This window comes from Dreissena polymorpha, chromosome 3 (assembly GCF_020536995.1).
Source record: "Dreissena polymorpha isolate Duluth1 chromosome 3, UMN_Dpol_1.0, whole genome shotgun sequence".
NCBI lineage: Eukaryota > Metazoa > Mollusca > Bivalvia > Myida > Dreissenidae > Dreissena > Dreissena polymorpha.
The window spans coordinates 86178500-86195389 of NC_068357.1; the positions used below are offsets into that span (position 1 = coordinate 86178500).

At 35.4% G+C, this 16890-nt stretch overlaps 1 protein-coding gene across 2 annotated transcripts in view; it reads right to left on the reverse strand.

Annotated features, from left to right (window-relative positions):
• Nucleotides 1-11857: 11857 nt before the first annotated feature.
• The window catches only part of LOC127875103 (N-terminal kinase-like protein), a 40761-nt gene continuing 35728 nt past the window's right edge, over nt 11858-16890 (reverse strand). For both annotated transcript variants that reach the window (XM_052419926.1, XM_052419925.1), the window contains exons 19-20: nt 16465-16705; nt 11858-12800 (exon numbers count right to left, since the gene is read on the reverse strand). In XM_052419926.1, the coding sequence (XP_052275886.1) occupies nt 12658-12800; nt 16465-16705 (384 nt within the window). In that variant the 3' untranslated portion in view covers nt 11858-12657. The remainder of the gene's footprint in view (nt 12801-16464; nt 16706-16890) is intronic.

Genomic DNA, 16890 nt, shown 5'->3' on the forward strand with positions numbered 1-16890 from the left:
CAATGTACATTTAAGCTGACAGTTGTGGCCGTGTTACTGTTTCATGTGGGTTTTTTTAAATTTTAGTTGTGACAACGTAGAGCTACTGCGGTATTTTCAAAACTTCTTTCATACACCAAAGAAACTTCGGGTTAATGGCTTCAGTGCATTTGTATAATATGTTTGCAATAAATTCCCACAAAAGTACATGCATATTTAAATTTTTAAACACTCGTTTACTCGCAAGATTTTTTTTACTGCCAATGTCGTTTCATTGTCAATATAGCACTACCGGTACAATGTACGTGAGCTATTGTTAATTGACTTTTGACAGAAGTCACCAGTCAATCGTATATTGATGTGTGCTATGGCGGGTACTATTGGCATGAGCTTCGCTACAACACATTTATCTACATGAGTGTAACAAAGAAAGTAAAAGTACACTAAGTAAAATAAATATTAGCATTCCGGTAGCTGTAAAAATGATTAGAGTTTTATTGATAATTATTTACAATGGAAAAAGTAGGTACACAGCATTATCATCATGACACAAGCGTTGGTTGCGACAAAGACGCGTGGATCTTGTTTATTGTTGCATCATTCGATAAAAAAACGCTAAAAACAATCACGATAAATGTAACACCTTTGCAAACGTTAACACAATCACAATTGACTCAGAAACTTTTTGCGATATATTGTTATGCGTAATACCATTATAATCATGTTTACTTTATGATGAATCATTTGAAATCATTCAAAACTATAGGAATTATGTTCCGCACATTAACTCTTTCAGTGCTGGAACCGAGTTTTGAAGGGCCTTTGCAAACAGTTTGGATCCAGATGAGACGCCACAAAACGTGGCGTCTCATCTGGATCCAAACTGTTTGCTATTCTCATAGTATTCTTTGAAAAAATCGAATCTCAGCAGACGACAATTTAGCAGACGACAAATTTCCCAGAATGCAAAGGGTCAAAGAGTTAGGAAACCCGTCAATATTGAAGAAAGAGTTATGATACTTGTACTATGCACTTCATTCGCATTTCTCTCGTTTTTTATTGTAAGATGCAGTGAATTGTTTGTTATAAAGGTGAACACGACGACTGCCATGACAAAGAAGACAAAAGCTTAAATGATGATGATTATTATTTCATCCGCAATCTGTGAAAACTGGGCTTTACGAATGTGCGTTAAGTGTCGTCCAATATTAGCATGTGCAGTCCACAACGGCAAATTGGGAACGACATTTTCCGCCTGTACTGGATTTTTTTAGGCCCAATTAAAACGAAACAATTCCATAAACGCGGAAACAGACCTCCCTAATTATCCTGTGCGTACTGCGCATCTGGGATGACACTTTTAGCACAACGCGCTTCATTTATTTTATACATATTAACCCATTTATGCCTAGTGGACTCTCCCATCCTTCTAAATTGGATCAATTTATTTCCAAAATTAGGGATGTTTAGTATATTTATTTCTATATTTAGAATATTTCTTACAGAAATTCCTTTAAGCAAACAGCGTACACCCTGATGAGACGCCGCATCATGCGGCGTTTCATCTGGGTCTACGCTGTTTGCCAAGGCCTTTTTTCTAGACGCTAGGCATAACTGGGTTAATATTACAATTATGGTGATGATGAGGGCGACGATAAAGAAGTATTTTATTACGCTTTTCAAACATTCTGAATTTTTAATCTGTTGCAGTAATAAGCATTGTAAATTATTAATGGTGGTCATTAAACACATTCATGGTCATACAAGAAAAGCGTTTTCAATTCACAATGTTTTCCCAATTTGAATCTAATAGGGCTTAGGATAGTAATAAGATATGTCATATTATCTTTATTCAAATAATTTTAACCGTTAATACGCGACCGACTTCGGAAAAAAATAAATTGTTAAAAGGTGTTTAATCTACTATTAATTTGAGGAAATGGTTTGTCAGATTTTTAGGGCAACTTGTTGAATGCTCAATGTAAAATGGTATTGATGCATTCGTTGAAAATGACAAGCAATTTTGGCGAAGAACCAAGATAATGAACATCAAAAAATACATATCTAATTACTAATCGCCATCACCGAGGCATGTCATGAAACTTATACAATGAGTTGCAAATTGCAATACGAGTGATGTAAAGATCGAAAGGATAAAATATATTTTGAATGAAATAGGAGTAATTAATCTTTTAAAAGTAAAAGCGACGAATTTAATCAGTACTTTATTTTTTTTAATGAATATTTTTTTATAAAAGAGATTTTGTGCAAACATATTTGCACGCATTGCCTTGCCTGTTTAATAGGTTTCTCACAATTTAATTTATAATAATACCGTATATGCATGCCGATAACACCGCAATTGCATGCCGCTAAAAACAGCATTTGAATGCCGCTCAAACCGAATTTGCATGCTGCTCAAACATTATTTGCATGTCACAAACAGCATTTGCATACTGACCAAACAGCATTTGCATGCCGCTCAAACAGCATTTGCATACCGCTCAAACAGCATTTGCATGCCGCTCAAACCGCATTTGTATGCTGCTCAAACAGCATTCGCTTGCCGCTCAAACCGCATTTGCATGCCACTCAACCCGCATTTGCATGCCGCTTAAAACGCATTTGCATGCCGCTGAAACAGCATTTGATGCCGCTTAAACAGCATTTACATGCCGCTAAAACCGCATTTACATGCCGCTCAAACAGCATTTGCATGCCGCTCAAACCGCATTTGAATGCCGCTCAAACAGCATTTGCATGCCGCTCAAACAGCATTTGCATGCCCCTCAAACAGCATTTGAATACCGCTCAAACAGCATTTGAATGCCGCTCAAACAGCATTTGCATGCCGCTCAAACAGCATTTGCATGCCGCTCAAACAGCATGTGCATATTGCTAAAACCTCTTATGCGTCCCTCTAAAACCGCGTTTGCATATACAGTGTGCAGGATCACGTGACTTTGTGGGTTTCCCAATTAAACGTTTATGGCTGTAAAACACCGGTAAGTGGTGCTTTATTTAAAATAACTTTTTAAAATATGTTTTCTTAAGAATATCAACTAGTGAATAGTGTTTCATGCTGCTAATGGCAATTTGAAATACTTCAGAATTACTTTATTTAATAAGCCTGTGCAATTGGCCAAATATTTGATCTAAACTGCATTCATGTACACATGTATACAGTTTAGCAGCACGCAACGTGAAATTTTGGCACCGATATCAAACTTATTCAAGGATTTATTAATTAATTTTTAGATATCGGCACAAAGTACAAGAAAAAAACTGTCTTTATGCACTAACGATTTTTGCAAAGGTATTTCAATTACTTGAGCTGTTTGCAAAAATAAAGTTAGTTATTAACGGTGTGTTGGCATTATTTTCAGTCCTTGTGTACACCTTGTAAACCCCGTTGATCCTGCACCATGATATAGCTAAAACCGCATTTGCAATGTCGCTAAAACCGCATTTGCTATGTCGCTAAAACCGCATTTGCATGCCGCTCAAACATTTAGAATTTAGATATAGCGATATTCACTACGTCTAAGGTGTTGGCAGTTCAACTAAAAAATTATCTAATATGTTAAATAATAATAACAAATGTTATATTTTAATCTCAGAAACATCATTTTCTTGTGACGCAAATTGTGTCTATTTATAGACATGTTTAATGCAATCGGCACTTTTGATGCCTTTGATGCTACAAAAGGGCAACTTGTAAGAAATATTCCCACCACATTAGGTGATCGGGACATCTAGTTTATCATATTCAATAACTCGCTGGGTGAGCTCTTGTATAATGCCTATTATAAAAGCAAGAATGATTTAAAGGATCATAATTGAAAGCTTTTAGAATGCTCTTGTATACCCCAGGAGTACCAACATAATTCATCCACACAAATCATGATTTAATAAGTGGATAGATGCTTTGAGATAATGTTTGCTTTTTCAAATAGGTGTCACACCATTAGGTTAACTACGAGGCACGCTTTTTAATATGACATTGCCATGTAAAGAATAGTCATGGATAAGCGATGTCGATAAAACTCAATGTATAGTTTGTGTAAACTTCCCTGATAAACCATAGGTGTGCCAAATATCTTTGAGGTGTACAAAAGCAAAACCCGAATTATCAAAATGTGCAGCTCCACGAGATACACATGCATGCCAAATATCAAGTTGCTATCTTCAATATTGCAAAAGTTATTGCAAAACTTTAACCTTGACTTTAAACTAGGTTAAAGTTTTGGGACAGAATGACAAACAGACAGAATGACAGACAGACAGACAGGCCAAAAACAATATACACCCGATCATTCGATCCGGGGGCATAAACATAGATACAATTCTGTTATCGGTCACAACCAATCAGCGGAGCTTTAAGCACAAAAAGAAGGTAAATGCCGCGACTTCATTGGTCAACTCTTAACTATAGGGTTAAGAGACTTGGAACTGCAGTTCAAAGTCTTAAACTGCGGTTAAGAGGCGCGGAATGCACATTAATTATTTGACAGTTAAATATTAAATAGTTAAGAAACTTTGAAACCGAGTTCAAAGTGCCGTTCGCACATAAATTCCTTAAACCCGAGTTCAAGAGTTTTGTTAACTATAGGGTTAAGAGACTTTTGAACTGCGGTTCAAAGTCTTAAACTGCGGTTCAAAGTCTTAAACTGCGGTTCAAAGTCTGAAACTGGGGTTAAGACGCGCGGAATGCACATTAATTATTTAACAGATAACTATATGGTTAAGAGACTTTGAACCGGAGTTCAAAGTGCCGTTTGCACATTTATTCCTTGAACCCGAGTTCAAGTTTGAACCGCGGTTCAAAGTGTGTCTAAAAATAGATACCAATACCTTATCTACATAATTCAGAGACAACCAATCAGCGGAGATTAAACCACAATTAGAAGGCAAATGTCACGATTTCATTGGTCGTTTCTTAACTATAGAGTTAAGAGACTTTGAACCGCGGTTCAAAGTCTTGAACCCGGGTTTAAGGAATTAATGTGCAAACTCATAACATTACTATATCCCAACGCCTTTCAGAGAGATTTAAAAAGCATCATATGGATTCAATGTTGGTTACAGTAACAATAGAAAACAAATGTTATTCAGATCGGTATGCAATTTAATTGTACAGTGTACAATATTCATACGAGTAATCCATAAACCATAAATAATAATCAGTAGAAACAAAAACATTAATCCATACAATAATATCTCATACGTATGTATACAATATAGCACTACCGGTACAATTTACGTGAGCTATTGTTCATTGACCTTTGACATAAGTCACCAGTCAATCGTATATTTATGTGTGCTTTGGCGGGTACTATTGGCATGAGCTTCGCTACAACAAATTTATCTACATAAGTGTAACAAAGAAAGTAAAAGTACACTAAGTATAACAAATATTAGCATTCCGGTAGCTGTAAAAATGATGAGAGCTTTATTGATAATTATTTTCAATGGAAATAGTATGTACACAACATTATCATTATGATACAAGCGGTGGTTGCGACAAAGATATGTGGATCATCTTTATTGCTGCATCATTCGATAACAAAGAAACGCTTTAAACAATCACGATAAATGTAACACCTTTGCAAACGTTAACACAATCACAATTGACTCAGAAACTTTTTGCGATATATTGTTATGCGTAATACCATTATAATCATGTTAAATTTATGATGAATCATTTGAAATAATTCAATATTATAGGAATTATGTTTCGCACATTAAAGAGTTAGGAAACCCGTCAATATTGAAGTAAGAGTTATGATACTTGTACTACGCACTTCATTCGCATTTCTCTCGTTTTTTGTATGATGCATTGAATTGTTTGTTATAAAGATGTTTAAGAAGAACACGACGAATGCCATGATTATTATTATTATTTCAGCCGCAATCTGTGTATACTGGGCTTTACGAATGTGCGTAAAGTGTCGCCCCTTATTAGCATGTGCAGTCCACAACGGCAAATTAGGAACGACATTTTCCGCTGCACTGGACTTTTTAAGGCCAAATTAAAACGAAACAATTCCATAAACGCGGAAATAGACCTCCCTAATTATCCTGTGCGGACTGCGCATCTGGGATGACACTTTTAGCACAACGCGCTTCATTTATACATATTAACCCATTTATGCCTAGTGGACTCTCACATCCTTCTAAATTGGATCAATTTATTTCCAAAATTAGGGATGCCACATCATGCGGCGTCTCATCTGGGTCTACGCTGTTTGCCAATGCCTTTTTTCTAGACGCTAGGCATAAATGGGTTAAAAGTACAATTATGGGGATGATGATGGCGACGATAAAGAAGTATTTTATTACGCTATTCAAACATTCTTAATTTTTTATCTGTTGCAGTAATAAGCATTGTAAATTATTAATGGTGGTCATTAAACACATTCATTGTCATACAAAAAAAGCGTTTTCAATTTACAATGTTTTCCCAATTTTGAATCTAATAGGGCTTAGGTTTGTAATAAGATATGTCATATCTTAATTCAAATAATTTTAACCGTTAATACGCGACCGACTTCGGAAAAAAATAAATTGTTAAAAGGTGTTTAATCTACTATTAATTTGAGGAAATGGTTCTGTCAAATTCTTAGGGCAACTTGTTGAATGCTCGATGTAAAATGGTATTAATACATGCTTTGAAAATAACAAGCAATATTGGCGAAGAACCAAGATTATGCACATAAAAAATAAATATCTTATTACTAATCGCCATCACCGCGGCATATCATGAAAAGTAAACAATGACTTGATAATTGCAATACGAGCGACGTGAAGATCAATAGGATAACATATATTTCGAATGAAAAAGCAGTAATTAATCTTTGAAAAGGTAAAAGCAACGAATTAAATCGGTACTTTATTTTTACAAAATAAATACTTTCTAATAAAAGAGATTTTGTACAAACATATTTGCACGCATTTCCTTGCCTGTTTAAAAGGTTTCTCACAATTTAATTTATAATAACGCCGTATATGCATGCCGCTAAAACCGCATTTGCATACCGCTCAAACTGCAATTGCATGCCGCACAAACCGCATTTGCATGCCTTTAAACCGCATATGCATGCCGCTCAAACAGCATCTGCATGCCGCTCAAACAGCATTTGCATGCCGCTCAAACAGCATTTGCATGCCGCTAAAACAGCTTTTGCATGCCGCTCAAACAGAATTTACCTGCCGCTAAAACCGCATTTGCATGCCGCTCAAACGGCATTTTCATGCCGCTCAAGCAGCATTTGCATATTGCTCAAACCTCAAAAGAGGTCCCTCTAAAACAGAATTTGCATATACAGTGTGCAGGATCACGTGACTTTGTTGTGTTCCCAATTAAACGTTAATGGCTGTAAAAACACAGGTAAGAAGTGCTTTATTTCAAATAACTTTTTAATTTTTTTTCTTAAGAAAATAAACTAGTGAATAGTGTATTATGCTGCTTATGGCAATCTGAAATACTTCAGAATTACTTTATTAAATAAGCCTGTGTTCTAAGCCAAACATGTGATCTATACTGCATTCATGTATACAGTTAAGCACCACGCAACGTGAAATTTTGACACCGATATCAAACTTATTCAAGGATTTATTCTTTAATTTTAAGCTATCGGCACAAAGTGCAAGAAAAACTGTACTTTATGTACTAACAATTTTTGCAAGGTATTTCAATTACTTGAGATGTTTGCAAAAATAAAGTAAGTTATTAACGGTGTGTTGACGTTATTTTCAGTCCGTGTGTACATCCTTGAAACCCCGTTGATTCTGCACCAAGATATATCTAAAACGGCATTTGCATGCCGCTAAAACCGAATTTTCATTACGCTAAAACCGCATTTGCATGCCGCTCAAACATTTGGAATTTAGAGATAGCGATATTCACTACATCTAAGGTGTTGGCAGTTCAACTCAAAAAATAATCTAATGTGTTAAATAGTAATAACCAATGTTATATTTTAATTCGATCTCAAATACATCAGTTGCTCGTGACGCAAATTGTGTCTATTTATAGACATGTTTAATGCAATCGGCACTTTTGATGCTACAAAGGGGCAACTTGTAAGAAATATTCCCACCACATTAGGTGATCGGGACATCTAGTTTATCATATTCAATAACTCGCTGGGTGAGCTCTTGTATAATGCCTATTATAAAAGCAAGAATGATTTAAAGGATCATAATTGAAAGCTTTTAGAATGCTCTTGTATACCCCAGGAGTACCAACATAATTCATGCACACAAATCATGATTAAATAAGTGGATAGATGCTTTGAGATAATGTTTGCTTTTTCAAATAGATGTCACACCATAAGGTTAACTACGAGGCACGCTATTTAATATGAAATTGCTATGTAAAGAACAATCATGGATAAGCGTTGTCGATAAAACTCGATGTATTGTTTGTGTAAACTTCACAGACAAAAGCAAAACCGAGTAATCGGAGACACGAATGAGAACAGAGACACGTATCAGAAAGGGAATCAAGGTTAAGATGGCCTGATTGCCCACTCGATAATTTTTCTTAGGCAGATTCGTTGATTTATTCAGGGACCTATACAAACAAATGTGTGTGTATAGGTTCCCGATTTATTTTTCTATACAAAGCACTTTAAATTTGCGAATGATTTGAATCGAGACAAAGATAAGAACTAGAACGATTGGGAATCGTTGGCTCAAGATCACTCACGAGAGCAATGTTTTTGTCAAGAGTTTTGCCTTTTATTAGCTATTTCATATATAAGGTACATGTATATGAAGCATGGGGAATGTGTTCATGCCTAAAGAGGTATAGTATATAAAAGTACTAGACTAGTAAAAGAAACGGGAGGACCGCAGATCGCTCACATTCGTTCGCAATCCGGTTGTGTCATATTGAGTTTCGCTTGTCGACCTTTGAGGTAGACACATGAAAATTAAAACCTCGCACGGCACGATACTGGAAAAACTTCAAACGAAAATTTATAACGACACGTGACAATACATTTATCGTCGCATTGTTGCGCATATTTTTTGGAAAAAAAACACATCGAAAATCGAGTTCATGTATTAAAGGCAGTAGTCCAAGTGTGAATTTACATTGCATACCACTTTGCAACGCTATTTAGAACAAAAAGAAACATTGGATTCAGTGAATGTCTAAGTTACTAGACTTGTTGCAGCTTCAAATGTTCTATTAATGAAACGCAAAGATAACATTGCTTTTTATTATTTATCTTAACAAGCATTATCATATAAAATGTCTACCATGAATGTAATAGAACTTTGTGATATAAGTAATCAACATTTGTAAATTTGGACACTAATCTGTGTATGTATTTACCAGAACATCTCAAATACAAGGTATTTAACACATTTTAACACACTATAACGGATTTTAAGTTGAAATGAAAACGACCTTAGATGACATTGACACTTATGATTGCTGATATGCATTTAAAACGAAAAAGTATAATCAGATACAATTTGCCCTCAATTTGCCAAGACGCTATTTAGGTTTCAAGGGTACCCTGCAGTATGTCAACTGTACACCCATTACTAAAATTTGCCTTCTGAAACCTTCCTACATGAATATTCAAAGAAAATACATTTACCTAAACTTCACACTGATTCCTTTAGGAATTTGACGAAAGACAAAACGGCAGTCCCACAATATTTTCATGAAAAAAAACACTAAAATAACACGCATACTCCCAATACTCCCAATATGGCCCTCTATCAACACACCAAATTTCATCAACCTAGTTTAAGTACTCTTTTGTCATAGACGGATTGAGATGTTAGTTTATATACATTTCTGTATTAATAGCAACAATTTTTGTTGCTGAAGAAATAGAGGATATTTGTTCATGTCAGTGTAAGATCGTTTGTTATTTCACGAGTGATCATAGAAAATATATTTTCACGAGTGGCGCAAAATAACAAACGATCTTACACATTTTCTGTTTATGCCCCCTTTTGAAGAAAATATTTAACAGCTGTTACCCTTTCGCTGAAAAGTTACCCTTTTTCCCGTGGCGTGCCTCAATACATTTCAATACCCTCAATGACTTCATTTTTTTCCAATGACTTCATTTTTTCGATGAAATGACGACACTATTCCAGCGAAATTCTCCAGGTAAACTCTTTTACCATGTCAATAAACGGTGAAAAAAAATCATAAAATTAAAGAAAATTTGTTGGATTCGGTGGAATACCGATTTTAATTCACTCGTGATCATAAAAATCTTGATATCATAATCTAAAAATTGAAAAAGTAGTTCCGAAAATGTGTTATTTTCACCGATGAAAATAACAATGTGTTTATTTTCACTGCTTTTATTTCACTGCAGAAATGTCATGTTTTATTATTAGATATAAAAGAAACCTACATCCTCTTACCGATTTTCATAAACATAGCTTAAGTACTATTTGAGTTATAGCAGCATCCTGAGTGTGACAACAGGAAGCACACCCTGAGAGAAAGATGCATACCAATACTATATCCCAACGCGTTTCAGAGAGCGATTTAAACAAGAGATGTGTTTGTCAGAAACACAATGCCCCCTACTGCGCCGCTTTGAAATAAAATTTCTATTTATAAATTGGCAGGTATAGAAATCATCTCCCTTTAAAGCTTTTTACTTCCCTTGGATTTTATTTTTTGACCTTTGACATTGAAGGATGACCTTGACCTTTCACCACTCAAAATGTGCAGCTTCATGAGATACACATGCATGCCAAACATCAAGTTGCTATCTTCAATATTGCGAAAGTTATGGCTTATGTTGCTGACTACCAAGGCCTTTGGTTTATCAAAGAGATCATAGCCACAGTTCATCATGTATGTATCTATGGACATAAGTCCACAGTAAGTATTGAAACCTACCATTCACAAATTAGTACAGGAAAGAAATAATTATATCATTAAAAAAAATTGACAAATCAATCATTTAAGTTATAAATACACAAAATACAAAATCTGTACAGTAACTGTGAAAAGAACTTAAATTCTTGGTAAGGAAATATATAATCTGAGATTTATAAGCCACTACCATGACTGTGGATTAACAGGTAACCTTAAGATACCTAGATACTTGTATGCCCAAAAGTATCATTGTGTGCTTGGCTTGACCATAAAATGTCATTTTGATTATGCTTCATTTGTATGGTTTCATATTATTATATATAAAATTAATATATATATTATTATTATTATATATAAAATAATATATATAAAATTTCAATATATCATTTGGCAGCTTTAGAAATTATCTCCCTTTTAAAGCTTATTACTTCCCTTGATATTGTTTTTTGACTTTTGACCTTGAAGAATGACCTTGACCTTGAACTTCCACAACTCAAAATGTGCAGATTCATGAGATACACGTGCATGCCAAATATCAAGTTGATATCTTCAATATTGCAAAAGTTATGGCCAACGTTAAAGTTTTCGGATGGACGGACAGACTGACTGACGGACAGTTCAACTGCTGTATGCCACCCTACCGGGGGCATAAAAATACATCATAAGGATTCAATGTTGGTTACAGTAACACACACAAGAGCACCGCATAACGGGTGCCACGCTCGGCTACGGGTGCAGTTTTGAATAAATGAAAGCCTGTCAAATTTTTTTATTATTTTTTTTAGAGGTCACAGTGACCTTGACTTTTGACCTAGTGACCCCAAAATGGGTGTGGCGTGTAGAACTCATCAACGTGCATCTACATATGAAGTTTCAAAGTTGTAGGTGGAAGCACTTTGATTTTAGATCCAATGTTAAGGTTTTAGCACGACGCGGATGGCGAGCTGGCTATGACAATACCTCGGGTTTTCTCCGAAAACGCCGAGCTAAAAAACGAATGTTATTCAGATCGGTATGTAATTTTATTGTACAATGTACAATATTCATATGAGTAATCCATCAACCATAAATAATAAACAGTGGAGACAAAAAAAATCTATACAATAATATTTCATACATATGTATAGTTGTTCCACAACTAAACATTCCAGACACATCTAGTAACATCTATTCAAAACAAAACTGGTATTAGAATAAGCACTTAGGTATTTAGTTCATAAGTAAAGATGTGGCATTCAATAAACACTGAAGCCTATGATGGAAGCCAGGATTCATTGGACCATTTGAATACGTCCAAAATTAGGTCAAGGTTACAATGAGGTCAAGTTATTTGTGTGTTTTTAGAGACAACACAAATGTCAGTATCAAAGCTTTGTAGGAAGCAATATTGATACCAGAATAAAATTTCAGCTAGGGTAAACCAAGAAATTTGACTTTGAAACATTCTCAGTCCAATAATGAGTCACTGTCAATGTTAACATGAGGTCAGATGATGTGATTGTGTTGATAGTGTACAAGGACACCCTCCATGCAAGTATCACAACTTTGTAGGTACTATTATCATTCTTTGGTTGTATTATCAAATCAATATACTTCTAATAAGTAGACATACAACCCTGGACAAATAGACAGACAGTCTTATGTATGTTTTGGCTACTGGTTTATCGCTGTGAGCCAAGTTTAAGTCGCTTTACACTTGACCAGCAACAATGCTTTTGAGTTATTAAAAGCTCAAAATTATGTACGCTGTTCCCAGACAAAGCAGTAATACATATCAATTTATCACAGTATAAATACATAATAAAATACTAATCAGAGGCTAATTTTTTCGCCCCAAGTTTCATTGCACTCGATTTTTTGGCCTGTCGTTTATCTTCAAGCTCCTTTTGTCGCTGTAGTCTCTTGTCTTCTCTTTCCCTCTTCTTACGATCAGCTTCAGATTCATTTGATGCTACAACCAAAAGAAAAGCTTCATTTGAGGATAAAATATCAGTGCCAAAATGATTTTTTCAATTATAATAATATGATATTTAGTTATATATAAATCTTAAAGTGATATTATGGGTATCTAACAGTTTATAGGTGTCTATCGCAACCGTTGTTTATTTTTAGTGTTTTCACTTCATATACACTTATATTTGTTAATGCAGCATCAACGTACTAAAACAATATCCCGGAAAGAGAAAAATAATGCATTTGAATATCAACCATACTTTAGTTTGACAACTGATCACGCATGAACAATGTGAACCTAAATTTAGTTTTAGTGCAGATTAGTTTATACGACACAAAGACACATTTTTGTTTTACGGATCATTTCGGCTTACAGGACTGGGTGAGTCACGTAAGAATATCTAATATAAAATATATTTTTATAAACAACTGGTAGCAAGATGAGTTGCAGATTATTGGTCAGTATCCACATTTTGACTTACTCTGTTGACCTGTTAATTCTTTTCAGCTCAATTCAACAGTGAAAAATGCCCATAATATCACTTTTAATCAAGCAATAAGCATGTTTATATGATCAATCTGATTTTTTTTTTCCTGATCATTTATATTGATTAACAGCTTAATATCATATTGACACCCTTGTAAAGACTATATAAAACTGCAGTTTGTCGTATTACCACAAAGCATGTTGTGAATGCAGATTGTTAAAACAAGAGCTGTTAGAAGACAGCGCGCTCAACTATTCCAGTGCTTGATAGTATAACATAAGCCATCATGGGGAAATTGTTCATATTCAATAAGGTCAAGGTAATTTAGTCATATTCTAACTGGAAGAGGACTATAATTGAAACATATTGATCGCTTATGTTTTAAAGTAGTTGTTCTTTAGAGACAATTCTGAGTTCAGGTACATTTTCCACAATCTATTGAACATTTGTAAAGACATAAAACAAACTAATCAGATTTTATTTCAAGTTTGATAGCAAAGGCTTGGGTGGGATGGTTGGACAGTTCTTCAAAAATAATATAAATAAATATTTGTGTTTTTTGCTTACCAGGTTTTAAAAAAAATCTTTTTGAGTGGGGGGTGGGTGGATTGGGATGGAGAGGGGAGTATAATGTGAGTGGGTGGTCATTTATTAGATGATCTTTCAAAAATAAGGAAAAAAAAGGAAAACAATATTTATTTATTTTTTATTTTTTTTTGGGGGGGGGGGGGGGGGGGGGGGGGGGGGGGGGGGGGGGGGGGGGGGGGGGGGGGGGGGGGGGGCGGGGAGGGGAGTTCTAGACTAGGACGGGGCGTGGGGGATGGTTTGGTGGAGTCCATTGTGGTATGTCAGGTAAGTGTTGTTTTGTCAAAGTATGAATCAAATCAGATCATAAAAAAAGAAGTAATGGCAATTTAAGCATAATTTATTCATTTGACCTTGAGTCAAGGTCATTCAAAGGTCAAGGTCAAATTCAACTTCCCAGGTACAGTGCCCTCGCGATAGTAAGAAAGTATTTGAAGTTAGAAAGCAATAGCCTTGATACTTTAGAAGTAAAGTGGATCTAAACACAAAATTTAAACAAGGGCTGTTTGTAAAACACACATGCCCCCCATTTGGGCTGTCCGTTGTAGTGGCAGCCATTGTGTGAATACGATTTTTGTCACTGTGACCTTGACCTTTGACCTAGTGACCTGAAAATCAATAGGGGTCATCTGCGGGTCACGATCAATGAACCTATGAAGTGTCATGATCCTAGGCAAAAGCGTTCTTGAGTAATCATCCGAATATCATTTTACTATTTCGGGTCACCGTGACCTTGACCTTTGACCTTGTGACCTCAAAATCAATAGGGGTAATCTGCAAGTCATGATCAATCTACCTATGAAGTTTCATGATCCTAGGCGTATGCATTTTTGAGTTATCATCCGGAAACCATTTTACTATTTCGGGTCACCGTGACCTTGACCTTTGACCTAGTGACCTCAAAATCAATAGGGGTCATCTGCAAGTCATGATTAATCTACCTATGAAGTTTCATGATCCTAGGCGTATGCGTTCTTGAGTTATTATTCAAAAACCATTTTACTATTTCTGGTCACCGTGACCTTGACCTTTGACCTAGTGACCTCAAAATCAATAGGGGTCATCTGCGAGTCATGATCAATGTACCTATGAAGTTTCATGATTCTAGGCCCAAGCGTTCTTCAGTTATCGTCTGACAACCACCTGGTGGACGGACCGACCGACAGACCGACATGAACAAAGCAATATACCCCCTCTTCTTCCAAGGGGGGCATACAAAATATTCAAAGTTACTTAGACAAAATAGGGCCATAATTCCATTAAAAGCCAACCAGAGTTATGCAACTTGCCTTGTACAGTCCCCTTCAATAGTTAGCGAGTTTTTCAAGTCTGAAAGCAATAGCTATGATAATTTAGGAGTAGAATGGACCAAAACACAAAACTTAACCAAATGTTCAATTATCTAAGTATAAAAGGGGCCATAATTCTGTCAAAATGTGTAGGAGTAGAATGGACCAAAACACAAAACTTAACCAAATGTTCAATTATCTAAGTATAAAAGGGGCCATAATTCTGTCAAAATGTCAGTCAGAGTTACATAACTTTGCCTGCACATTCCCCTTATGATAATTAGTAAGTGTTGCAAGTATGAGAGCAATAGCTTTGATACTAGGATTAAGTAAACCTAAACACAAAACTTAACCAAATTTTCAATTTTCTGAAGAATAAAAAGGGAAAATAATTCTTACAAAACGCTTGATACAGTTGTCTGCTCTTGTTTATAGATTGGGGTCATGAAGGTAAAGAAGTATGCAAAATATACAAGCAATATGTCAAAGATATGGAAAATATTTTAGGTGGTACGCAAACTTTAACTTAGATTTATCAATAATATGCATATTCTAGGTGGAAAAAGGGCCATAATTTTTACAAAATGCTTGTTACAGTTGTCTGCTCTTGCTTATAGATTGGGGTCAGGTTTGTATAGAAGTATGAAAAATATCAAAGCAATATGTCAAGGTGGTACGCAAACTTTTACATTCCAACGCTCACCCTAACGCTGGGGTGAGTAGGATAGCTCCACTATATATATTTCATATATAATTGTGGAGCTTACAAACACATTCAGAAGAAGACAGATCATGAATATATCATTTTAATTCTTTTGATGATAAAAATTCATGTATGATTCACTTAAATGGAATAAAATAATTACTACAAAAAACATACGATCAGAAGGTAAATATTCAACAAAAACCAAAGGGAAAATATTGTATTATAATCATAAAGAGCAAAATTGACAACAAATACATTTGACTAGATAGATTTTACACTTTGATTAATATACCCCTAGCTTTGGGATCTTGATTAATAAAATTGTGATACCGAAGACATACTAATTGACTCAAAATGCAAAATTCTATGGCAATGTCATGCATTCAATTATTCAGAATTTACAAAGAATCATTCTGGGCAAACATGGATTATTTTATGTACGTAAAGTGTCGTTCCGGCCCAGCCTTATCAGTGATGAAAAAGCTAATCAGGGATGAAACTTTCTGCCTACACTATACACCTTGTTCACCATAAAAGCAGAAAGTGTCATCCCTATTGTCACAGACGCCATCATTTCATCCCAATTCAACCTACCTGAGGAATCTCCCCATCCATCATCCTCCCATCCCCCTGTGGAGCCCCAATAAGAGTCCTCCCCTATCCCTGAAGGGGGCCCCACTGTAGACTGATGCCTTGCCCCCGTGGTGTGCACCACTGTAGACTGGTTACTGGTCACAGCTGCTGTGGAGGGATTAGACTGGTTCTGTACTGGAGTGGTCTCCCTTGAGGTGGGCGTTAAAATCTTTTTGGGCTCATCTGAAGACCTTTTAGCTGTCTGAAAGGAGAATATGAAATGTTGATTGGTAAAATAAAAATAATATACACATTTCTTATTAGAAGAGCATGTCATAGGTAAGTTTTTACTATATTCATAGAACTAGACAAATGAAAGGCAATAAAAGTTACAATTATATTTTATAACATGGGCTTAAAAATTACATATAGGATTTATGAATGAAA